We start from the raw sequence: 26,369 nt of genomic DNA on the forward strand, positions 1-26,369 counted from the left end.
CCTGGATGAGGCAGGGACTATTGTTATGTGCTAACATTGATCTGGAAGCACAGCCAATAGTTTACAAGGCCCTATGTTAAGGGCTATAGCAGGAAGAGCTAAGATGTGTGCGTAAACAACAGTGACTCATGATAGAATCACAGCTTGATGGAGCTGGAAGAGAGCTTAGAGGTCGTCTGGTCTAAACTCATCCTTCCTGATGTCAAGAACTGACTGACTTTGTTTATTCCCGCGGGGTCTGGAGGGAAGATTCAGTGTGATGATGATAACATTAGCCATCACTAATTGAGTTTGGGAGCGCAAGCACTTTCTCTTTACCTCACTCAACCCTCCAGTAACATGGGGCAGACAGGAAAACTGAGGCAGCCAATAAATAACTTTCTCAGTGATAAAACAGTGAGCCAGGTGGTGGAGCTAGGGTGATGACCGAGTGGATTCTGGAGCTCAGTTCTATTGCTGAACCGTCATGCCCTGTGCCACTCAGCCACGGAAAGTGGTTAAGAAGTTTGGCAAAAAAGGGTTGCATTAGGTGGATGGGCAAGTGTGTGTGTGTGTGTGTGTGTGTGTGTGTGTGTGTGTGTGTGTGTGTTGGAAGGTAGGGTGGAGGTGGAGATTTCCTCAGCCCTTCCCTGATAGCACAGGATGGCTAATTAGTTAATGGGCATCTTGGCCCAGGTGAAGTGATCAGAATCACAGGAAGCCTTGGATGCATGAGGCTGGCATCCTAACTGCAGAGAGCAGGCTGGGCAGGCAACTGAGATGATAAAAAGAGGACATAGCAGAGCCAGGGAGGAGTCAGACAGCTTGAGTTCAAATCCTGAATTTCCATCACTCTTATTATAAATGTATTTATCATTATTATTTATATTTATTATAAATTATGCTTATCCTTGTTTATTGCAGCACAGGGGATTGAACCCAGGAGCATTCTACCACTGAGCCACATCCTCACCTCTTTTTCTTTTTTGCAGTGCTGGAGATGAGCCCAGGGCCTCATGCATGCTAGCTAAGCACTATGTCACTAAACTATATCCCCAGCCTTCTCAGCTCTTTTAAAATTTTCTGAGACAGGGGCTCACTAAGTTGTTGAAGTTGATCTGGGAACTTGCACTCCTCCTGCCTTAGCCTCCTGAGCTTTTGGGATTAGAGGTGTGTGCCATGCCTGGCTTATTATTTTCACTGTGGTAATAAGGCCATGGACAGGCTGCTCAGCCACTCTTTGTGCCTCTTCTGAAAGATGGCAATGCTAATCAGTATAAAGTGTCTATTTTAATGCCTGACACAGTCAAACACTCGATAAGAGCTAGCTATTGTTATTTCCCTCATTATAATCTTGGGATAGCCAGACACAGTGGTATATTCCCGTAATCCTAAGGATTCTGGAGGCTGAGGCAGGAGGATGGCAAGTTCAAGGCCTGGCAATTTAGTGAGACCCTACGCAATTTAGCGAGACCCTGTCTTAAAATAAAAAATAAAAAGAGTTGGGGATGTGGTTTAGTGGTAGAGCATACCTAAGTGCACTCCCCAGTACTGAAAAAAAAAAAATCCCCCCTCCAATGCCAGGATTCCCTATTGGTACCTCTGTCCAAGTGAAGCCAGAATTAGACAGGCAGTGTAGATAGGTAAATTGAGTCAGGTCGGATCTTGGAGGCCAATTTGAGTGTTTCTGCCCCTGCTTCAACCTGTGGCCAAGGTAACCTGTCCCAGGGATTTCCCCTCCTCACAGGGAGCAATAAGGTTTTTTTTTTTTTTTTTTTTTTTGATAGATTTTTTTTTATTGGTTGTTCACAACATTACAAAGCTCTTGACATATCATATTTCATACAAGGCAATAAGGTTGTTAATGTGTCCTGTCTACTCCATCCAGCCCTTCCCCCTTTAGCCCACCTGTTTCCCACCTTTGGCCTTCCCACTGAGCATTCCTGGGCCTAGTCAGGTATGCAGGAAGGAGAAAGATAAGGGGGTAAAGCAGGAGAACAAAGGAAGCCTAGGCCATATAAAAAGGTCAGAACACCTCGCTTCTTGGGATACCATGATACCAGCTGTGGTCCCCTTCTCCCTCAGGGGAGAAGTCTACGTTACCTCTTTTTAAATAAACCCTGCTTCATATGCTTGCCTCGGCGTGCTTCTCTCATGTTCAAACTTCAACCTGCAGGGAAGCTGAAATCTTCACCATTCACAAGGAAGAATGAGTTAGAACACGGTAGATGTGCTGCTTCAATCTGCTTTCCTGACCAAGCTAACCCTGGCAGGGCCTAACCAGTTGTCCCTTGCCACCCTTCTTGGTTTGTTTTCACCAGTCTCTACTTCTGCTTTTCAGGGAATGGTGGGAGAGTGGGAGGCAGGGGATGAAGCCAACAGGCTACCCATTCTCTGAAACTAGTCATCAGTGGTTACTTGGTTATCACCCTGATTTTTGACCTTTTCCTTCCCTGTAGCTTTGCTGAAATTTCTGAACTCTTCTTCGTTAGCCTCCCCAGCTCTTATGTATTGTGAAATTACTCTCCATTCTCAGAGGCAGGCACATTTCTGCAGGGAAAAAGCAGAGAGGGTGGGAAGTTCTCTGTTGAACAGATTAATGGCACAACAGATGGGGAACTGTCTGGTGGAGTGAGGGAGAGGGAAACTAGTATGCACTGATGGAGACTCTTTCATAGGACCCAGGTTTGGCCAAGCAGCTTCTAAATCGCCATCATACAGCCCTGCAAGCAAAATAGTTAACTCCATAACACAGAAGAAGGAACTTGCCCAAAGCCGCACAGCTAGCCTATAGATATGGAGATCTAACCCGGATCTATTCAATGCTAGTCTCTCTCTTACTTTTTAGTATGTGGGGGCACTCTAGGACTAAAACAAGGTGTCTTTATTGGTGCTTGAAAAATGACATTTTGCATGTCTTCTCTCTCTCTTTTGAGTTGTAGATGGATACAATATCTTTATTTTTATGTGGTGCTGAGGATTAAACCCTGGGACTCATGCATGTGAGGCAAGTGCTCTACCCCTGAGCTACAACCCCAGCCCTTGCATGTCTTCTCTGTAAAATCTGAGAATCTCCATTGGCTCAGAACTGTAAGCCTGGCTCAAACTGGAAGAAGAAATGATCCTTGGAAGGTACAGTCAATTCTGTGAAGAGCCACTATAATCTCCAGGAAGCAAAGTGTTAGAAAAGGCTGGCCATTCTTTTTTTTTTTTTAATATTTATTTTTTAGTTATAGGTGGACACAATGTTTATTTTACTTATATGGTGCTGAGGATCAAACCCAGTGCCTCATGCATGATAGGTGAGCGCTTTACCTCTGAGCCACAACCCCAGCCCCCTCCTGTATTTTGTCCAGGTGGAAGTCGGCAGTTTATTGTCATCAGAAAACTTATCGGGCTAGAACTACTTGTCATTATATTTCACAATTTGTCATTTGCTCAGGAGCTTTCTGTCCAGGTAATAGGTCAGAAGTCCAAGGAACTATTTCTGGGCTCTGGCCTTTGGAAAAGCAGTCTTGTCCTGTTTACACATCCTCCCTCAGATTTGCACAGTCTGACCACAGAAATGTCACCCACCAAGCTCAGGTAAATAGAGCCAACCTAATAGGCTCTAGTCAGCCAATTGAGCAATCAAGAGCATCCAGACCCCTATACTAAGAACTGTGATAAATATAGAAGAAAACAGCAGCCCAAGGTCAGTACCCTTGGGCTGCTGGAGCAGAGACATATTTTTGCCTGGGGAAGAAAGCCATGCAATGCAAGTTCTGAGCCCCTGTCAAATATGACCCTTGGTCTAGACTCTTGTCTTGGTTAACCAGCAGTTATACTACAAATGGGGCAAGGAGGGCAAGAGGAGTGAAGGTCTGGATGAGTTATGCCATCTTTGGAAGACAAAGCTGGAACAAGGGGCCTGTGTCTGGGCTTTTAAGTCCTTTTCTTCAAAAAAAAAGTCAGGTGGGAAAAGAATGATCTGGGGATAAAACACAGCAAAAGGCTGTGAGGAGTTCTTTTCTAGGCAGGTTATAGAGAGGAAGCACTCTTCCATGAATGGGAGCTTGTGCCGAGGTAATCAAATCGTGTGTGTGTGTGTGTGTGTGTGTGTGTGTGTGTGTGTGTGTGTTGGGTGGGAGGGTGGGATGGAGAGAGGCAGAGATGCAGAAAGGAGAGAGAGGTGGAAGACCAGAAGCTTGGCTGCTTCAGAAGGAAGAGCCACAGAAGGAAGTTGGAAGACAGCCTTGGCTCACACAGTTGAAGGTGTCACTGATAAGTCTCCAGAGGTCAAAAAGCTGTGTTAGCCTGTCCAAACCTGGATTTTCTTACAATGCTGAAGCCCCAGGATGAAACCAGCCAGTTTATCCTGTTTTCCACCAGTTATTTCAGAAGTTATCACTAAATGTCATCTTTAATCTTTATTTGCAACACTGTTTTTGCTTAATATGGTAAGCGGGGGAAACCCCCAATGTTTGCATAGGGATCTGCAAACAGGTAAAGTTGTGCTATAAAATGGGAGAGAATTTGAGAAGTGGCCTAACACCTCATCAGTAGCTCTGCAACTGAGATGAGGTCTTTATCTCCTAGGATTTTAATGGTGGGGTTGAAATAAAACAATTTATATGAACTTTTTGAGCCTGTTCCTGTCCCTTGGAGCAAAATAAATGTGGGTGTTCTTTCAATAGGGAGATACTGTCTTTTGAGGGAGCCTGGGAAGAAGTCACCTCCATATTGAGCCAGTACTTTCCATGACTGCCCCAAGTGCTTCATGACGTCCACTCCTACCATCCTAATCCGAGTTTTTCCTCCTAACTGGATTTGCTGCTTCTACTCTTATCTTCTGAGTTTACTTTCATAACAGAAGCCAGGGGGATTTTCTTTCTTTCTTTTTTAAAAAAGCAACAGTATCTTGTCATTTCCCTGTTCAAAACTCTTCAAATGCCCCATTACAGAATAGAACTTAAACCCTCTGCCATAGGTTGCTGGGCCCTAATGTGACTTGCATCTTGCTGTCTTAACATTCTTTCTTTGGTCCACTCTGCTGTAGCCACACTAACCTTTCTTCCTGACTTCACTAAGTCAGTTCCCTACTCAGGGCTTTTGTATTAGTTACTCCTCTGCCTAGCCTCTGTTCTTGTCACCTGTCACTAAGGTCTTGTCTGACCACCCAAACTAGTCACCTGCTAAACCTCCACACTACTCTAATTTGCTTCCTAGCAAATGGTATTGACACTAATTCAAGTAGTCTTGTTATCATTTGGTTACTTATCTGTCCCCCACCCTCAACAACACCCTGGAGAGAGAGAGAGAGGGCTGGCCTACCACTGAATACCTAATGTTAAGCAAAGTTTAGCACATATAGATTTCTAGAGTTTGATAAACGATCTTTTCAACTCCTAACAACAATCTTGTGAAGACTGTGAGAAAGCAGAGTTTCTGAAGGCTCAGAATTAGAGACCTGCTCTATCTGACCATTGAACTCGCCTTTCGTCTTAGGATACCTGCCCCTCTTCATCAGGGAGCAGTTTCCCTTCTCTCTCCATCTTCCTCACCCACTTAATCTGCCTCTCCTTGGAGGGCATGCTGGACTTCCTGTCCCTTCTCAGAGTCTGGTGCAGTTGCGGTTCTCAGGCCCTCCTACATGTTGGGGGCTCAGATAGCTGCCCTTTTCCTAAAATGGATCCTCTGGGAGCTTGCTACCTCTTCCCCAGACTCCTGGATCAGCGACAGAGAGGGGTCCAGCAATGTCTATAATAAAATGGGGGTAGACTCCCTAACCCACTGGTTCAGCGCCTTCACTCCGACCCCCTCCCTAGCCAGGAAGTCCCAGTCTCGTGAGGGGGCGAGGAGGAAACCCCACGCGTCAAGGGCAATGAGGACACACAGGCCGGAATCCGGGATGCTCCAATTCCGCGTAGCAGAACCTTTCTTCATCAAGGCCTCGTTTGCCGGCCGGCCGGCTTTGGAAGAGACACCCCACTTAACCGTTCCTCCCTCCCCCCCTCCCGGCCCTGTCTGCGGAGGCTCGCATGCCTCCCGCCCCAAGTTCCGGCGCTGATCCTGCGGGAGCGTTCCGCGTCGCTCCGGGGCCACCCACGCGTGGGTCAGCAAAGCCCTGCACTGTGCCCAGCACTTCTGAGCTCCGGTGGGCGAGCGCTTGCGGGTTTCTTCCAGCCAGGGACGGCGGAGAGCAGAAGCGGAGGCAGTTTTCGGCCTTAGGCCGGGTGGGCCGGGCCGGGCCGGGTGAGGCGCGCCCATCGTTCGCCATCCAGGGCGCGCGCGGCCCTCTCGGGGCTCCGCTGGCGACCCGTAGCTCGGGCACGCGCCTGTCGCATCCCGCAGGAAGGAGGGGTCCGGCCTGAGGCCCGGGGCGGCGGCCGCCATGGAGATCTCCTCGGCCCAGGGCCGGCGCCTGGGGCCTTGGGGGCGGCCCTGATCGCCCTCCTCCCTGCCGGGGCCGGGTCGCAGACGTGCCCCTGCGGCACTCGGCCACCCTTGCGTCTCCGCCCTCCCCGGGCCGCGCTGCTGCCTGGGCGCGGCGGCGGCGACGGCGCCCTGTTGAATGGGCTGTGAGGGCCCAGGTCTGAAGTGCTGGCGAACGCGGCCTCCGGGGGCGCAAGGCAGCAGCAGCGGTGGCGACCAAACGGGTGTTGGAGTTGGCGGCGGCCATGGAGGGCCTGGCTGGCTATGTATACAAGGCGGCCAGCGAGGGCAAGGTGTTGACTCTGGCCGCCTTGCTTCTCAACCGGTCTGAAAGCGATATCCGCTATCTGCTCGGCTATGTCAGCCAGCAGGGAGGGCAGCGATCCACGCCCCTCATCATCGCAGCCCGCAATGGGCACGCCAAGGTGGTGCGCTTGCTGTTAGAACATTACCGTGTGCAGACCCAGCAGACTGGCACCGTCCGCTTCGACGGGTAGGTATACCAAACTACAGCCTCCCCTCCGATGCCCGCGGACCCAGTTCATGGACCCTGCCCTCCCTCACCCTCCTTCATGTGGGTACTCACTTCTCCTTTCTTGTACCTCCTCCAGTCCTACTAAGTGCCCAATTCATCTCCTAGAGTTAACACTGCATCCCATATTTTGCTGCCTATCTTCATCTGTCTCTACCCTATTCCCTCTGTAGATGGAGAGCCACACCCTCAGTCTTGATCTAATGGTCTTCTCTACTAGGTAGTCCGTGAACAAGCGGTGTGGAGGGGTAGCTGCGATTCCAGGTTTTACCTTTATCAGTACTGGCGTTGTAATGGAGATCAGAAATTAACGAGGTCAGCAATTAAAATTGAAGACCTCTGATGGATTATTTGGCCACCCCAGTTTCTCCCCTTCATGTGAGTGGGCCGATAAAGCCCCCAGCAGATTGCTGAGGCTTTTATGTCAAAATGAGTCTCTAGAACCAGAAGCAGCTGCAGTCTCTTGAGGGATTGTCACGCAGCCAGACATCTCAAGACATGATTCCGACTCTTCCACATTGCTGGGATTGATATGTTGGCTAAAAAGTGGCACTGGACCTGATGTAGAAGATGGTGCCATTGTTAAAGTACACGTGATGATGTGGGGAAGCTTGATTAGTTCCTGTTGAAATTTGAGGTGGGGAGTTCAGAAATTTATATTGTCACTGTTAAAAATTTGTTCTTTGAGTTTAATTGAACATACTTTGGGATATGATAATAACAGAATTGTCAGGTTTTATGTTATCCTCTTTTCTGTGATGGAGGATTTAAACATTTTTTTACAGATTACAACTGCATAAAGGTTTTGCATCATTGATTGCATTGGTTTTAATTGACTCATACCAATGGGTAGGCTTTTTTAGCATTTTCTTCTTTTGAAGTAGATGACGTCTAAGCATAAAAAATGATGTATGCTTTAGTCTTGGTGACCAAAAATTACCTGCTTAAAACCCCATTGAAAAAATATTGCTTTTTCAAGATGACCAGGACATGTTAATGTTGGTTGACTTTTTTTTTTTTTTAAATATTTTTTAATTGTAGATGGACACAATACTTTCATTTTATTTATTTATCTTTATGTGGTGCTGAGGATCCAACCCAGTGCCTCACATGTGCCAGGCAAGCCTACCATCACTGAACTATAACCCCAGCCCTCGGTTGATTCTGTTTTAGGTTTAATTAATAAAAGCTTTTTATTCTGTTTTAGATGAGAGGAAATGTTTTAGAGTGTTAACATCTTAACCCATGATAGCCCATGGGTGGTGGCTTATCTCTGGGACCATTAAGAAGATGGTGTTGACTAAAGATGGCAGCCTGTTTCATGCGTGCTTCCCCTTACTAGCTTCTCTTTTTTTTTGTAACTTCCTGCGTTCTCATAGCTTTACCTACCCCTAGAGCAGGAGTAAAGCAGAATGACTCATGAACTTCCAGCATCATTCCAGCTATATAAGCACATGTATCCATTAAGATATGATTCTCTGCAATAATAGCTACGGGAACACTACTGCTAATGAGCTTGCTAATGTGGATAAGAGAGAACAGTCAGGAGAGAAAATAGTTTTCTAAAGAAGTTAGAAAGGCTTTGCTTATTGGTATCTTCTTGGATCATCAAAGCTATTTTGAGGAGGCAATTAAAATAACCTGAAATGACTAGAAATATAGCATTGAGTGTGTTTAGTGGCTTACCTTGTCCAGTATTCTGCACTGGCTAGTGAAATTAAGGGGTGTAGCAAGCAAACATATATTGAACACCTATTGTGTGCCAGACTCTGTAGTAGCTAGGTATTGGTATGTAGAGACAAATGACATAGTGTTCCCACTGTGGAGGATGACAGTGTGTATAGGGGGAGAAATAGATATATGAATGAGTAATTGCAGATGCTTTGCCATTTAGGCTTAGAAATCTTTGGATTACTGAGGGAAAACAGGGAGAGTGCTCAGCTTTGCAGTGGGGGTGGGGATCATGGAAGACTTCACTGAAGAGGTGATTATGAGCTGGGCTTTAAAGAGAGTAGCCATGTAGAAGAGGGACAGCTGCTTGGTGCACTGGCAATGACAAATGTTTCATTGCTATTGCAAGAAAAAATTTAAGATGGGGCAATTACAAAAGAGCTTGTGAGAGACTGGAAAGAGGTGGGGACCAGATTTTAATGATCCTTGTGTAAAATATAAAGAATAAAACTGGCAAAACTGCAGTTTCAAACATTTCCACCATTTGCCATTTTCTCGGAGCTTTCTTGAATCTGTAGACTATAATCTAGCTTATAGATTATTACAGCTGTGAATTTATTAGCTGCTGTGTTGAAGTAGTCTAGTATTTATTTTATTTACTAAATGCCATGGTAGGCCTAACCCTGAATCACTTTCTGTTGCGTATAAAGAGGAAATTATAAGGTTTCTACTTTTGAGGAACTTACCAATTAATTGATAAAAGAGAAGAATCGAAGTTTATGGCCACCTTTCTGGCCCTCATGCCAGTTCGTGGGATTATTTTGGAGTTTATCCCAAAATGATTTTTGCATTTCAGAACCAGAAAAGATTATTTATAAATGTGATAATTTGTCTTTGCACTTACTCAGATACTGTGAAAATGTTAGCCTGAGTGGTGTTAACAATATGAAGCTCACTCAATCCTTTGGGTCTGGCTTTTGTTTTGTGTTTTGAGGTGTTGTGGATGGAACTCAGGGCCTTGTGCAAGCCAGGTAAGGGCTTTACTTCTGAGCTGTACTCCCTGCCCTAGTGCTGGCTTCTTGAAAGTACTTTGCCAATTCCTCTACTTTATCTTCTCTTGGCAGTTGAGACCCATAGCCAATGGACACTAACAAACATATTCTCTTTATGTGTGAAATAGATAACTTTCTAATTTTTAGTTATTTGCATACCATCTGCACGAGTTTTGGCCAAATTATTCACCATCTCTCCTGCTCTTCACTTAATATTTTTTTTTAATGATTTTTGTTATTCACTTGGTATTTGTCTTTAGAATGACTCATTTCTTAGCTTCAGCCCATGCAATAGTACCTTTTATTTTATTTTAGTTGTAGTTGGACATAGTACCTTTATTTTTTATGTGGTGCTGAGGATCAAACGCAGGGCCTTGCATGTGCTAGATGAGTGCTCTGCCCTGAGCCACAACCCCAGTCCCTGCAACAGTATCTTTAGTTATGAGTTTGTTTGCTGTGTTTTGTATGTATGTGTGTGAAAGGGAGGGACAAAAATAAATAACTATTGTATAAAAGTATATATATATATATATATTAAGTATGTATTCTGCCTAAAACTTTTTTAAAATATACCTTATTTTGTAATACCTTAGGAAACCAAACTGGATTCAATTGAGACTTAAGGGGGGGGGCACTACCTGTATTAAGCCCCATATTGATAATTTCAGTTCTTGTTTGCTTTTTCTTAGGAGCAATATTTGATATTATTTTACTTATGACTTAACACATGAGTACCAAAGTTGACATAAGTGAGTGGACAAGAAGAAAAGTCATGAGTGAGAATGAAAGAAGAATCTGTAGTTGGAGAATGGGAAACTACTAAGAATGTTGTAGGTGTGGAACAGAATAAAGGAATAGTGTCATGTGACCATGGAATATTGTGCTGGACTGAGGTCTGACTGCTCTCTGACAGTATTTGTGGGGACCACCTGTCCTTGAGGAGGTTTGCTGACATGGATGGGGAGAACAGGACCTGTGAGAATGCTAAAGCTTTTTATTGAGTGCCCTTACATTTAAAGTCAGTGTTAGTACTAATACTATTCATAAATGTCCAGGTGTAGGATAGGCTTGTGGCACACCATCATCTGACTGCATTTAGAAAGTCCTTGCCAATATATGTTTGAAGGAACTACGCCTGATGTAATAAGGACTTTAGCTAAAATAAAGTGCTGACTATATACATTTAATGAATTTTTATTTGCATTTCAAATGCTTGAACTAGGCATTTGTAGTTCACATTGAATCTGGAGATCGGTGTGCTTAGCCTTGTGATTAGAAATGTTATCTCTTAGGCTGGGATAGAGCACTTACCTAGCATGTGTGAGACACTGGATATAAATAAATAAAATAAAAGGTCCATTGATAACTAAAAAATATTAAAAAAAAGTTATCTCTTACTGTGAAAACTTTCTGTGGTCTGATACATACTTTTTGTTTGAAAAGGTGAATATAAGATTATAGTTTTTTTATTATAAGATGAAGCATAATAGAGAATTTGCACTATAGTTTTGGACTGCATCTGGAAAGATTGTTTTCTATGGTTTCTGTCATAGTAACTTAGTGAATGTTGCTAAAAAGTTAATTGGAACTTTTTTGAGGTTTCTGTGACATTACTGTATAGAATTAAAAGGAAAAAAAATGGAACTGATTAGACTATTCCAGCAAAAATATTAAACTGACCAAATAGTTTCCATTATGAAAACCAAGGGAAGTACATACTTGCAGTTTAGTATTTTACTTTATCATAGATTCTGGGAAGTTTGAGGTAAAAATATTCTAATCACTTTTTCTTTTTCTCTTTAAAAGGGTAATACTTTAATTACTAGAGTTAAAGACAATGTGAGTGCCTTTTGTTTTTAGTATTTGTTTTTAGTTATAGGTGGATACAATATCTTTATTTTATATTTATGTGGTGCTGAGAATCGAACTCAGTGCCTCATGCATGCTAGGCAAGCACTCTACCTCTGAGCCACAACCCCAGCCCCTGAGTACCTATTTTAATGTAACATTTTTTTGAGTTTTAAGTAGTTTAGATTCGTATTATATAATGTGAGTAATTTTATATTTTAAAAACCAGAGCAAGGAAATATTGTAACTAACCATCTAAATATAACCATACATAACTATGTATTTGGTTTTTGGTAGATTATATTAATAATCAGTTTGGAAAATTTGCTTTTTAATTTGAAACAAATGTTTGAACAGTAACATATACTATGTTTCCTTCCATTGGGTGCATTTTATGATACTCAAAGTACTTTTGTATATTCAATCTCAAGTAAACCTGTCAGTTATATTTGTAAAATGGTCATAATGATAATATCTACCTCATTGGGTCATTGTAACTGTAAAGATTAAATGAGATCTATTGCATTATTAAGTGGTTAATACAGTGCTTGGTATATTGAAAATCTTTGATATAAAACATTTGTAGTCATTGAAAGTATTTAAAGCCATTTGTGCCTCCTGTTTACACACACACACACACACACACACACACATACACACACAAATTAAAGCATAACATCTAGCAAAGTACATGAACCTTAAAAGCATTTAATCACTTTCTTGATTAATGCTAATATTAATGTTAATTAATATTTTAATCACCCTAACAATTTCCTTTATGCCCCTTCTCAATTTCTCCCTTTTCCCCTCCCAGAAGTAATGATTATTCTGACTTCTATTATTGTAGGTTAGTTTTGTTTGTACTTGAGCTTCTGTAAATGAAATCATTCAGTATGCTCTTATGTGTTTAGCTTTTTGTGCTAATACAGTATCTATGTGATGCATCCATGTAACAGTAGAATGTGACTTAATTTCTTTAATGCTACATGAAAATACTTCAGTTTATCCATTTTCCACTTAATGGATATTTTGGTTGTTTTCAGTATTTCACTATTATGAATAAAGCGTTTATGAATATTTTTATATTTGTCTTTTGGTAGACATTTGCATTCATTTTTCTTTGGTATACATTAAGGAAGAAGTAAGAAAAAATGCTGGGTATAAAGTAGGTACATGTTTAACTAATGGATAGTGCCAGTTTTTCCAGAGATATTGAACCAAATTACATTTGTACCAGCAGTTTCTGCCAGTATCAAGAGTTTCAGTTGCTCCACATCCTGGTCTACACTTAGTATTGTCCTATCAGTCTTGTTAATTCTAGCATTTCTGAAGGGTATGTGTTGGACAGTACTAGTTTTAGTTTGCATTTCTCTGGTGAGGAATTATCTTGAGCATCTTTTCATAGTGGTCATTTGGAAATCTTCTGTGAAGCCTACTTGTTCAGTCCTATATCTCGTTTTTTTAAAAAAATAGGTTTTTGCCTTTTTCTTATTGATTTGGTAAATATATCTATTGCAGATATCTTCTCACAATGGGTGGATTGCCTATTCACTTTTTAAGTAAAGTCTTTTGATCAATGGAAATTCCTTTTTTTTGGGCTGGGATTGTGGCTCAGCGGTAGAGCTAGCACATGCGAGGCCCTGGGTTCTATCCTCAGCACCAAATAAAAATAAATAAATAAAAATAAAGGTTTTGTGTCCAACTACAACTAAAAAACAAATATATTTTTTTTTTTAAATATTATTTATTTATTTATTTTTAGTTATCGGCGGTGGTGCTGGGGATCGAACCCGGGCCACACACATGCCAGGCGAGCGCGCTACCGCTTGAGCCACATCCCCAGCCCCCCAAAAAAACAAATATTTTTAGAAAAAGAAATTCCTTTTTTTTTTTACTGAAGTGCACTTTGTCATTTATGATTAATAATAATTTTGTGAATTGTTTAAGAAATTAATGATCAATTCCCAAGGTCACTAAGTCTATTCTTTGTGTGAAGAGGGATGTGGTTGGGGATACTAGAGATTGAATTTAGTGGTACTCTACCCTATATCTGCACTTTTTATTTTTTATTTTGAGACACATTCTTGCTAAGTTGCTGAGGTTAGGCATGAATTTACTATTCTCCTGCCTCAACCCCCCAAGTAGCTGGAATTATAGGTGTGTGATGTTGTCCCTATCAAAGTGTCTATTCTTTTAAAAAAGCCCTTACTGTTTGCTTTTCACATTAAAGGTTTATATTTTTTTAATATTTTAAAATTTTTTACAATTTGTTTTAATTAGTTATACATGACAGTAGAATGCACTTTGATACATTATATGTAATGGATAATTTTTCATTCTTCTGGTTATTCATGATGTAGAATACCACCAGTTGTGTAGTTACATATGTACATAAGGTAATAATGTCTGATTTATTCTATTATCTTTGCTACCCCATACCCCCTCCCTTCCCTTTACTCCCCTCTACCTAAAGTAATTTTATTCTTCCCTAGCACCCTTCCTTGCAACCCCATTGTGAATTAGCATCCACTAATCAGAAAACATTTGGCTTTTGTTTTTTTTGGATTGGCTTATTTTGCTTATCATTATATTCTCCAGCTCCTTCCATCCATCCATTTACCTGCAGATGCCATAATTTCATTCTTCTTTACAGCTGAGTAATAATCCATTGTGTGTGTATCATTTTTTAATCCATTCATCTGTTGAAGGGCACTTAGGTTGGTTCCATAGTTTAGCTATTGTGAATTGAGATGCATCACTGTAATGTGCAGATTTTAAGTACTTTGGGTATAAACTGAGAAATGGAATAGCTGGGTCAAATGGTGGTTCTGTTTCATGTTTTCTGAGGAATCTCCAAACCACCTTCCCTAATGGTTGCACCAATTTGTATTCCCACTAGCAGGGTATGAGTGTACCTTTTCCCCCACATACTTGCCCACATTTATTGTTTGTATTCTTTATAATTGCCATTCTGATTGAGGTGAGATGAAATCTTAGAGTAGTTTGCTTTTTATTTCTCTAATTACTAAAGATGTTAACAATTTTTCATATATTTGTTGATCGATTGTTTCTTCTGTGAAGTGTCTGTTCAGTTCCTTAGTCCATTTATTGATTAGGTTATTTGTTTTTTTTGGTGTTAAATTTTTTGAGTTCTTTAAATATCCTGGAGATTAATGCTCTGTCTCAGGTGCATGTGACAAAGATTTTTCTCCCATTCCGTAGGCTCTCTCTTCATGTTATTGATTTGTTTGCTGAGAAGAAGCTTTTTAGTTTGAATCTGTCCAATTTATTGATTCTTGATTTTACTTCTTATGCTTTAGGAGTCTTGGTAAGGAAGTCAGTAAGTCAGGTCCTAAGCTGACATGATGAAGGTTTGGGCCTGCTTTTTCCTTTTCTTAGGGGCAGGGTCTCTGATCTAGTGCCTAAGTCTTGGTTCTACTTTGAGTTTTGTGCAGGGTAAGAAATAGGGGTTTAATTTCATTTTGTTACATGTGGATTTTCCAGTTTTCTCAGCACCATTTATTGAATAGGTTGTCTTTTCTCCAGTGAATGTTTTTGGTGCCTTTGTCTAGTATGAGATAGCTGTATTTTTTTTTTTTTTTTTTGTGTGTGTGTGTGTGTGTGTGTGTGTGGGTTTGTCTCTGTGTCTTCTATTTTGTATCATTGGTCTATATGTCTGTTTTGATGTCAATATGCTGTTTTTTGCTATGGTTCTGTAGTATATAGTTTAAGGTCTGGTAGTGTGATGCTTCCTGCTTTACATTTCTTGCTGAGGATTGCTTTGGCTATTCTGGGTTTTTAATTTTTTTTCAAATGAATTTCAGAATTGCTTTTTCTAGTTCTATGAAGAATATCATTGGGATTTTAATAGGAATTGCATTAAATATGTATAACACTTTTGGTAATATGGCCATTTTGACAATATTAATTTTTGCCTATCCAGGAGCATGGGGGGGGTGTCTTTCCATCTTTTAAGATCTTCTTTAATTTCTTTCTTTAGTGTTCCGTCCGTAGTTTTCATTGTAGAGGTCTTTTACCCCTTTTGTTACATTGATTCCCAAGTATTTTATTTTTTTTGAAGCTATTGTGAGTGGGTAGTTTTCCTACTTTCTCTAGGTAGATTAGTAACATATGTATAGGAACATGTTTGATTTATGGGTGTTGATTTTATATCCTGTACTTTGCTGTGTTAAATTTGTTTTTCCTGTCCAATTGCTGTGGCTAGAGTTTCAAGGATGATGTTGAATAGAAGTGGTGAAAGAGGGCATCCTTGTCTTGTTCTAGTTTTTAGAGGGAATGCTTTCAATTTTTCTCCATTTTAGAATGATGTTTGCTTTGGGTTTAGCATATATAGCTTTTATGATGTTGAGGTATGTTTCTACTGTCCCTGGTTTTTCTAGTGTTTTGAACATGAAGGGGTACTGTATTTTGACTAAAGGTCTAAAGGTTTATATTACTGTTATTTTATATATAGCGTGAGATAGAAGTCAAGGCTATTTTTTTTTTTTTTGCCACAGAGGTTATTTAGTTGCACCAGCACTATTTAATAAAAAAGTCATACTTTCTATCTGAATTTCCCTGGAGCCTTTGTCATAAAACAAGTGATTCTTACATGTGTGAGTCCATTTCTAGAATTTTTTGTTCTATTGATATGTTTCTCTGTCTTTGTGCCAGTGACATGCTTTTCTTAATTACTGTAGTTAGTCCTCCAACCTTATTTTTCTTCATGATTGTCTTGGTTGCATTTCCGTATACTTTTTAGAATTGGCCTGTTTATTTCTCTATACATGTGAATGTGCTCATGCATGCACACACACACACACACACACACACACACAATCTGCTGAAATTTTTTTTTTTAAAGAGAGAGAAGAGAGAGAATTTTTTAATATTTATTTTTCAGTTTTTCGGTGGACACGTCTTTATTTTTGTGGTGCTGAGGATCGAACCCAGCGCCCCGCGCATGCCAGGTGAGCGCGGCTTGAGCCGCATCCCCAGCCCATCTGCTAAGATTTTGATCTTATCAGATGTGTAGATTTTTTTGGTGGAAAATTCACATCTGAACACTATGGTGTCTTCAATACCATGAACTTGAATCATTTCTCCATTTATTTTGGGTTTTCTTCTGTTAGCCTCTGGAGTGTTTTATAGTTTTAAGTGTAGATGTTTTGCACGTTTTTCATTTGGTTTATGACTAGGTATTGATATTTTTGATGTTGCAAATGGCATTTTTTGTTGACGGTGAAAGCGTTTTATTGAACTTTGTATTTATAATTATAGTTAATGAGTTTTTATTGAACTGAACTCTTGGCCATAGGTACAGTTGGCAACTATTAATAAAATACACTACTGGTATGTCTTAATTTACTGATTATTTATTTCTTTTTTTTTTTTCTGATTATTTATTTCTTAAAAATCAGTTAATAATTAGATGGACTTTCTCTCTTTGTTTCAACAGAGATTGGGTTTAAACCCAGGGCTTTGCAAGTGCTAGGCAAGTGCAGACCAAATAACATTTTTAAAAAAATATTTAAATTTTAGTTGTAGTTGGGCACAGTACCTTTATTTCTCTTATTTATTTTTATGTAGTGCTGAAGATCGAACCAGGGTCTTGCGCATGCGAGGCAAACGCTCTACTGCCGAGCCACATCCCCAGCCCCCAAATAACATTTTTAAAAATAAAAATTTAAAAAGAAATTTCAGAATTCTTCTAATTTTTGAGTATTATCATATAGTAAAATGCACATATCTTAAGTGTCCAGTTTGCTGAATATTTTTCTGTAAATATTCATCCAGATCAACATACAAGGACATTTTTACACCTTCAAGACTTTCTAGTTAGTGCTACTCTCCTCCTTATAGATAAACATTGCCAGCTGAGAAGACTTGTACTTATAGACATTTTGTGTAATAATTTTTTTTTTTTTTTTTGAGAGGAGGGTACTGGGGATTGAACTCAGGGGCAGACACTCGACCACTGAGACACATCCTTAGCCCTGTTTTAAATTTTATTTAGAGACATTGTCTCACTGAGTTGCTTAGGGTCTTACCAGTGTTGAGGCTGGCTGTGAACTTGCAATCCTCCTGACGCAGCCTCCTAAACCAATGGGATTATAGGTGTGCACCACCATGCCCGCTTCATTTTGTGTAATGATTTGAAACTGGAAAAAATAATTGCTCGAGGGCTGGGGATGTGGCTCAAGCGGTAGCACGCTCGCATTCGATCCTCAGCACCACATACCAACAAAGATATTGTGTCTGCCGAGAACTAAAAAATAAATAAATAAATATTTAAAAAAAATTGCTTGAATTATGAATTGGGTGTTTTGTTTCTAGCAAAAGTGATATTGGGTGATGTTTTTTTGTGGTGGTGTTAACTGAGGTTAAACTATCTTATACATCTTAGTCAATTTTATGCTGCTATAACAAGAACCCAAGACGGGTAATTTATTAAGAATGGAAATTCATTTCTCCGGAAGCTGGAAAGTCGAAGATTGAGCTACTGGTAGGTTTGGTTGTGAGTGAGGGCTGAATTCTTCAGAGAGGAGGAATGGAATATTGTCTTTACAAGGTAGAAGGCAGAAGGCCAGCCGTCAACCAACCAACCACTGCATGAAGCCTCTTTTCTACTTAATTCATTTGGGAAGGGAGGTGCCCTCAATCACCTACTTATCTCTTAAAAGCTCTACCTCACATTGGCAACACCTGGATTTGCGAACTGACACATTCAAAGCATAGCACCAAGGGGAGCTTATTCTTTCTTCACTTCATGGCGAATAGATTTGACGTAAAACCTTAAAACATAAGATTGTGCAGTGAGAAGCTCATTAGTGAGATTTTTGTTATGTAGACTTAATTCCTTTGTGAATAATTCTTTGACTTTTTTCCTTAACACTTGCATGTGTACTTATTAGTTTTATAGCATAGTAGATCTGAATCGCTCTGGAAAATATCTACTTTTTAGGACTTATGGTCAGTAGTAGGATTAAAAATTGAGAAAATGAATTGGGTGTAATGGTAAACATCTGTAATCCCAGTGATTTGGGAGGTTCAGGCAGGAGAATCTTAAGTTCCAGGCCAGTCTCAAAATAAATGAAAAGGAACTGGGATGTAGCTCAGTGGTCAAGTGCTGTTAGGTTTAATCCCCCAAACAAACAGTAACAACAAAACAAAACAAAAATTGGGAAAAAATTTAAAGTGGAAAAGTGGGAAAGATTGTACTTCTGGCAAGAGTCTAATTTTATATGTTAGGTAGCAACCTTAGCACGTATGAGGTTCAGTAAGTAGCTTGTGAATACGGAGTCACAAAGTCCCATCATATAGGGTAACCTGTTTGGTTCTGTGGAAGTACTAGTTGTTTTTTGCTGTTAGTATTCTCCCTTTCAAATCCCCAATAATAGTTTGTTTGAGGAACACAAGTAGAAACATATACATGTATACACACAGACATTTAAAATGTTTCAAATTGGGGCATACTATTCACAAAAAAACCCATTAATTATAAGTACATAATAATTTCACAAAGTGAACATATTATCTGCTTTTCCTCCACACACCTGAAAGCAGTATCTAATACATTGTTATTGTAGGGAATAGGGTTTTACTAATGAAGGGAGACTGCTGTGTTTTTAAGAGCTACAATATCAGCTTGGTGGTAAAGATGTTACAAACCTTCATACAGTTTTTTTTTTTTCTGAGATTTATTTGCTTTTTGCTAGTAGCAAGTGGGCAATTCTTCAGTTTATAAAGCAAGGCTGGGATTGTGGCTCAGTGGTAGAGCTCTCATCTAGCTCGGTCGAGGCCCTGGGTTCAATCCTCACCACCACATAAAAATAAATAAACAAAATAAAGGTATTATGTCCAACTACTTCTAAATAAATACTTTTAAAAAAATATGCTTTAGGTGGCTGGGGATGTAACTCAGTGGTAGAGTGCTTGCTTTGCATGCATTAGGACCTGGGTTCAGTTCTCAGCAACACACACACACACACCACACGAGCTTTAGAAAGAATAGTGATAGTAATACATTTATTGAAATTTCCTTTTTTTTTTTTTTTTTAAATATGTTCAGTTGAAGTTGAACACAGTACCTTTTTTCCATTCATTCATTTTTATGTGGTGCTAAGGATTGAACCCAGGTTCCTGCATATACTGGGCAAGCATTCTACTGCTGAATCACAACCCCAGCCCAAAATTGCCTGTTTTTATGTTCACCAGAAATAATATTTTATTACTGTTCTGGAGAGGGATGCCTTATCAGTGCAGATGAATACATCTTTTAAACTTATGTTAGGGCATCTGATTTCAATTACCTAATTGTTTATTCTTTTTATATGCAGGTATGTCATTGATGGTGCCACTGCTCTTTGGTGTGCTGCAGGAGCAGGACATTTTGAAGTCGTTAAACTTCTAGTCAGCCATGGAGCCAACGTGAACCATACCACAGTAACCAACTCAACCCCGCTGCGGGCAGCATGCTTTGATGGCAGACTGGACATTGTGAAATATTTGGTTGAAAATAATGCCAACATCAGCATTGCCAACAAGTATGACAACACCTGCCTAATGATCGCAGCATATAAGGGACACACTGATGTGGTCAGATATCTGTTAGAGCAACGCGCTGACCCCAACGCTAAAGCACATTGTGGAGCCACAGCATTGCACTTTGCAGCTGAAGCCGGGCACATAGATATTGTGAAAGAGCTGATAAAATGGCGAGCTGCTATAGTTGTGAATGGCCATGGGATGACACCATTGAAAGTAGCTGCTGAAAGCTGTAAAGCTGATGTTGTTGAACTGTTGCTGTCTCATGCTGATTGTGACCGAAGAAGTCGGATCGAAGCTTTGGAACTCTTGGGTGCCTCCTTTGCCAATGACCGAGAGAACTATGACATCATGAAGACATACCACTATTTATATTTAGCTATGTTGGAGAGGTTTCAAGATGGTGATAACATTCTTGAAAAAGAGGTTCTGCCACCAATCCATGCTTATGGGAATAGAACTGAATGTAGAAACCCTCAGGAACTGGAATCCATTCGACAAGACAGAGATGCTCTTCACATGGAAGGCCTTATAGTTCGGGAACGGATTTTAGGTGCTGACAACATTGATGTTTCCCACCCCATCATTTACAGGGGGGCTGTTTATGCAGATAATATGGAATTTGAACAGTGTATCAAGCTGTGGCTTCATGCGCTCCACCTCAGACAGAAAGGAAACAGGAATACCCACAAAGATCTTCTTCGATTTGCCCAAGTTTTCTCACAGATGATACATTTGAATGAAACCGTGAAGGCCCCAGACATAGAATGTGTTTTGAGATGTAGTGTTTTGGAAATAGAACAAAGTATGAACAGAGTAAAAAATATCCCGGATGCTGATGTCCACAATGCTATGGACAATTACGAATGTAATCTCTATACCTTTCTGTATTTAGTGTGCATCTCCACCAAAACACATTGCAGTGAAGAAGATCAGCGCAAAATTAACAAGCAGATCTATAACCTGATTCATCTTGACCCCAGAACTCGTGAAGGTTTCACCCTGCTGCATCTAGCTGTCAACTCAAATACCCCAGTCGATGATTTCCACACCAATGATGTCTGCAGTTTTCCAAACGCACTTGTCACAAAGCTCCTGCTGGACTGTGGTGCTGAGGTGAATGCTGTGGACAATGAGGGAAACAGTGCCCTTCATATTATCGTTCAGTACAACAGGCCCATCAGTGATTTTTTGACCTTACACTCTATCATCATTAGCCTGGTTGAAGCTGGCGCTCACACCGACATGACAAATAAGCAGAATAAGACTCCACTAGACAAAAGTACAACTGGGGTATCTGAAATACTACTCAAAACTCAAATGAAGATGAGTCTCAAGTGCCTGGCTGCCCGAGCAGTTCGGGCTAATGACATTAACTATCAAGACCAGATCCCCAGAACTCTTGAAGAATTTGTTGGATTTCATTAAGTGACTGGATATGTAAAATCGTTTAATGTGGTGCTAAAGTAAAGGACTTTAATCACAGACAATAGAATTATGTGTTCATAAATTTTACTTTTCTTTCCACCACCTTTCCTTTCAACCCATCCTTCCTTAGTTCTGTCTTTGGTCTTCTAGCCTCATATAGTAATTGATTTCAAACACTTTAAGCAAAGCCACATTGTTTAGGTGTAACTATAATTAAGGTGTTTGGATATTGGTCACTTAACTATTTGTCTTTTTTTTTTTTTTTAAGGAATGAATATAAAATATTCTGTTTGTGTAACAAATGAGGGACATTTATGATTTCAAGTTGATAATGTTTTAAACAGCTGCTTTTACAAAAAGTATTTCTGTTTAGCCTATGTCAGTGTGTTATCCATGCAGCGGTTTCGAGGATTTCATGGAGGAAAAACAACTACAAAGGAACATTAAAAGTAATGGGAGATCCAGGTGTTCTGCATATGCCAAACTGCTGTAGATAGTTTTCACTCTTCCATAATGTATGTGAAGTGATACAACACATTTTAACATCAGAAGGACTTAAAAAAAGTATAGCTTCAGATTAATCTGAAAACAAAAGTGCTAATAATAGCTACAGATTTATAAAATTAAATCCATTGAAATTGTTGAATTATGCTGGGTAGTATATATTCAAAGTGATAATCTTAAACCAACTTTTCAGAGAATACTGATGGACTCTTTGCCTTTAGGCTTGAATTATTTGAAGCCTTTGTTTTAATGTTATTTATCTAAATTGCAGCCATCTGCATTTGATTCAGTTCTCAGACATGTAAAAATTATGAATGCTGTTTTCTTATGAAACAAATTGTCACAATGTAGTTATACATTCTATTTTTGTCCTCTCTTTCTTTCCTCTTGTATCTTAAAATTTGGAAGCTACTTTTCCTGAGGACATTTATTTGTGCTTCCCTGGTAAGGTGTTTATGACAAATGAAAAGGAACCAGGATATTTTTGATTTATCTCACTTTCTTAGTCTGTTTAAAGAAATAGAAAAGTCACTAATGTGGTGTAGGAAATTAAGTGTTTTTGATGCTGAAATCATTCTCAATACCACTTTAAAGGTATTTCTGTCAGAGCTACAAAATTTTCCACCACAAAATGTCACTTATTCCAATAGGCTGTACAGAGGTCTTTTGTTTTTTATTTCATTTATCAGCAGCATTTTAACTATCAAACTAAAGAGTATTCTGTGATTATCTTTTATGCATCACAGAAATTAAGCAAAAGGTACATACCTATTTCTATTGATGCTAAAAATGATATGAGATTAAAATTAGCTGTATCTGTAATTTTCTCTCTAGTGCCAAATGAATGCCTTAGCTACTCATAGTGCATGGTACTGTAAATGAAGACCTACAGCTTTTTTTTTCCTTAATGAAAAGCATTATAATGATGTCACAACATCAGATATAAACTTAAAAAACTATGAGATTTAAGTTAACATTTTATGTGTGGATATTGTTTTGTAAACTATTAAAGAGATTGCGGTTGGATCAGTATGAAACAGTGGCCAAGACAAAATCAGCACCTAGGGCCTTAAATAGAGATACCCCACAAAATGAAATACTTTGAATGGTGGGAGGGGAGACTTTAAAAGCTTTCCCCCCCCAAAGTTGTAAGATACTGTTGCTATATTTCTACTTTGTGTGTCTTCTTGCTTCAGTTAGGAATCTTTTGATGGTAAATCTGTCATGGTAATAGATTTCTATTTTCCTAACCTGACATTTTGCAAGGAAGGTTTTTAGGATGGCTTAAAGGGAGGAATTGAAATAAGCCCTAATTTGGAAATTACTGTCCTTGATCCTCTGGTGTGAATCGAGGGAATACTGTACCTTGCTTTTGGCAATTCTCAGTGGCCTGAAAGAGAAAATGTACTTCCTCAAGGTGAGTGAATCATGCCTTTTACATTGCTCAGATCAGACCTTTTGTTTTTCAGTCTACAAGGCCTACATATTGGACAGTCTGAGGAATGGCTGTGATACTTAGTATTTAGTTGGTTCCATTTTAAATGTATATGATTATTAATACCAAAACTTAAATAATATTGCATGTTTTAAAAACATTTCATCCCATTGGCTACCCAGAACCAGCACTATTTTAGACATTACTTATTTATAAAATGAGAATAATGATTAAATGTACATATTCAGACAGACATAAAAAATTTAATGATTTTTTAAGAAGGGAGACTGAATGCTGGATAATGTAAATCATGCTCATTGAAATGCTGACAAACTTGGAGAAAGAATTTGAAGATAGCGGAATAAACTATGAACTGTACTAGTGGTAACTAGACTTTTTTAAAAACTATAGTATAGTAGTACATTGTGCGTTATCTTGCTGAGGATCTAATTCTGTCTTGTAATACCAATTCAATATGAATTGTGAACCACCTGTATAAAACTTTTCTTGAAACAAGTGATCTACATGCCTGTTTCTTACATTTGCTTTTGGTAGGATTATTTTAATATATGTTTAGCCAAATCCTTTGTGAACTTAATTTTTTTTTTTAAAGAAAATGAATAGGTAAGAAAGGTAATAGTTCTGTATCAGCTCACTGAGAACTCTAGGCTGTCTTCATTTTGCAGCCACCTTTGTCATTTGATGTTTGTTATTGGTAGAATTATGCTTTGGATTGTAACTCTTGTTTGGTAGCTTTACAGACTTTCTCAAAATTTCTCTGTCCTGCTTGTGAATTTTCTTATAAATCTGGGTGAACTAGAAGCCCAGGAGGATACTTTTGTTTGCAAATCATGTGAAATTTTGGTGGGTCTTCTGCTTTTAACTGTGTTGGTGAAATTGAACTCTTGAATTTAAGTTAACTATTTAACTCAAGGAATGTGCAGCAGTTCTATCCCTTCAGTTGATAAAGAAGGGGTCACATTTTTACGTAAGAACTGAATCTGACAATATGGCTTTTTTCAGTTGACACCCTGGATTGCTCTGGGAGGCCACAGCCTAGCTACTTTTAACTGTGGGAACTGTAAGCAAACAAACAAATCAAAAAATGGGCCATCTGTAAGCTTCGGTCTTGTTTGTTTCTGAGAAGGGTTTTATTTCATTATTTTAATAGTTGGTTAATAATTGATAATTGTGAAGACTTAGTTATGATAACATTGTTTGAAATAAAAATATGATTTGGGGTCAGCAGCTCCCTAAATGCCAACTATATTTGACAAGTGTTTTTGAAAATTAAAATTTTAGGGAATGGTACCCTGTTAATAGTTTTCACCATAGTTGAGGCAGCTACTCTCTGAATAAGACTACTTGGGATGATTCAAGCAGAATAATTTCCTTGTTCTGGAATGGGACATTGTGAGGAGTGAGTTGCTGGATCTGGGATTATGATTTGCTGGTTTAGAAGCAGCCAGTGGTTGAACTAGTGAGTAGTTGGATGAAAGTATAGAGTCCTTGTTGTTATGGTAGATTTCTAGAAAAACCTGAAATGTTCGTTTTTAGGCTAACCATATGTATCAATGTACAAATGAGTGTTTTGATTTTCTCACTGACCTGTAACATTAAGAGGTATGTAAAGAAAAGAAAACTCTGCCTTTTTGCTCTACGAAAAGATTTTAGTCCACAGGATTTTAAGCTGTGTTCATTCCTACTCTGAAAATGTGCAGCATTGTTCTGGGTATCATCTTTTGAAAATAGAAAGCTCTTTGATATTTGTATCACATTTCAGGGCTTTCTTAGACATTTCTGGCAGATTTGCCCAAACCTTCCTTCAGATGGGCTGATTTGTACAGTATCCCCTCCCCAGATATGGGTTCTGAAACAAATACCACACTGATAATGGTGATATATTAATTTTTAAAGCTGTAAAGTAAATGTGGTCTCTAGTCCTAGATTTGTGGTGTGTACCTGTGTGTCCATGTGCAGGGAAGGGACAGTGATTTCATGGTTATGGGGAGTGTGTCTTGATGTGTGTGCAGGGGTGAATATTGCTAAATTAACAGCTTTTCATTTAGGGGTGAGTCATGTGATGGATGGCCTAATCAAAACAACGAAGGAACGAAGATGCAAGCTTTGTCAAGTGATGAAGTGCACAGGTTTTGTATCTATTTTTTATCAGATGTTGTAAAATTTGTGCATGGCTTTTTTGTTGTTGCTTAGTAGAGGAGAAAAGATGAGGGGGGAAAAACAACTCAGCTTTCCTATCCAGTCTTTTCAGAGGTGCATAGTTTGGAGTAAAAATTTGACTGGCTGAACCTATTGAAAAGACCCTGTCCTTCATAATATTCACCCCTTCCTGCAATCCTCCATCTAGAGGAACTACATTGTTGTACTCTAGTAATTCACTGTGATTTATAACAACCCAGTGATGTCATTCTATTGTGCACTTTTGTCAAAACACTTACGTGACTTTAATAAACATAGTAAACTTGCTGACTGCACCAGAAGTCTATTAGTAATTTATATATTGCATGACATTTTCTATTTGAGTTTGTGACATGTAGAATCATTTTTAATTTCATGGCAATTGGCAGTCCTAATAGCTCAGCTAATTTGAAACTAACAATCTTGCTGTGTAAAAGGAAAAATGGTATTTGTGTTCAGTAAATGTTTGAAAAAACTACCTTGAAGTTTGTGTCTTTATTGTTCAATGTGAGGTGATCTTTTCGTGCAGTTCATTAAAAGAAAGTTGTTGAAGGTATACATGTGTATGGAAAAAAATTCAGATATTAAAGTTACCTTCTCAACTCTTCCCTGTTCCTGTTTGGACTCTACCGAGGCAATCATTTTTTGAGTAGCTTCCCAGAATTTCTCTGTGCATATATGTAATACTTCTTTACATTTGAAAATGCAGATGAACTTCTTTTTGGTTTCATGTATCTAGCATTTTTCCATTTCTAAACTT

General features: G+C 39.3%; 1 protein-coding gene across 1 annotated transcript; it reads left to right on the forward strand.

Annotated features, from left to right (window-relative positions):
- Nucleotides 1–5,985: 5,985 nt before the first annotated feature.
- Nucleotides 5,986–26,087, forward strand: Fem1b (fem-1 homolog B). The gene is made up of 2 exons (XM_026408794.2): nt 5,986–6,886; nt 19,836–26,087. Exons 1-2 carry the CDS (start codon nt 6,639–6,641, stop codon nt 21,469–21,471), a joined length of 1,884 nt encoding a protein of 627 aa, XP_026264579.1. The 5' UTR covers nt 5,986–6,638; the 3' UTR covers nt 21,472–26,087.
- The last annotated feature ends 282 nt before the right edge of the window (nt 26,088–26,369 follow it).

Source organism: Urocitellus parryii, chromosome 6, assembly GCF_045843805.1.
Source record: "Urocitellus parryii isolate mUroPar1 chromosome 6, mUroPar1.hap1, whole genome shotgun sequence".
In the NCBI taxonomy this organism is placed as follows: Eukaryota; Metazoa; Chordata; class Mammalia; order Rodentia; family Sciuridae; genus Urocitellus; species Urocitellus parryii.

What these genes read in the sequence shown, in the direction of transcription:
- Fem1b (XM_026408794.2), top strand. Translation starts at nt 6,639, where the DNA reads ATGGAGGGCCTGGCTGGCTATGTATACAAGGCGGCCAGCGAGGGCAAG. An exon ending in GGCACCGTCCGCTTCGACGG is followed by an intron (nt 6,887 to 19,835) that starts GTAGGTATACCA and finishes TTTTATATGCAG; the next exon opens with GTATGTCATTGATGGTGCCA.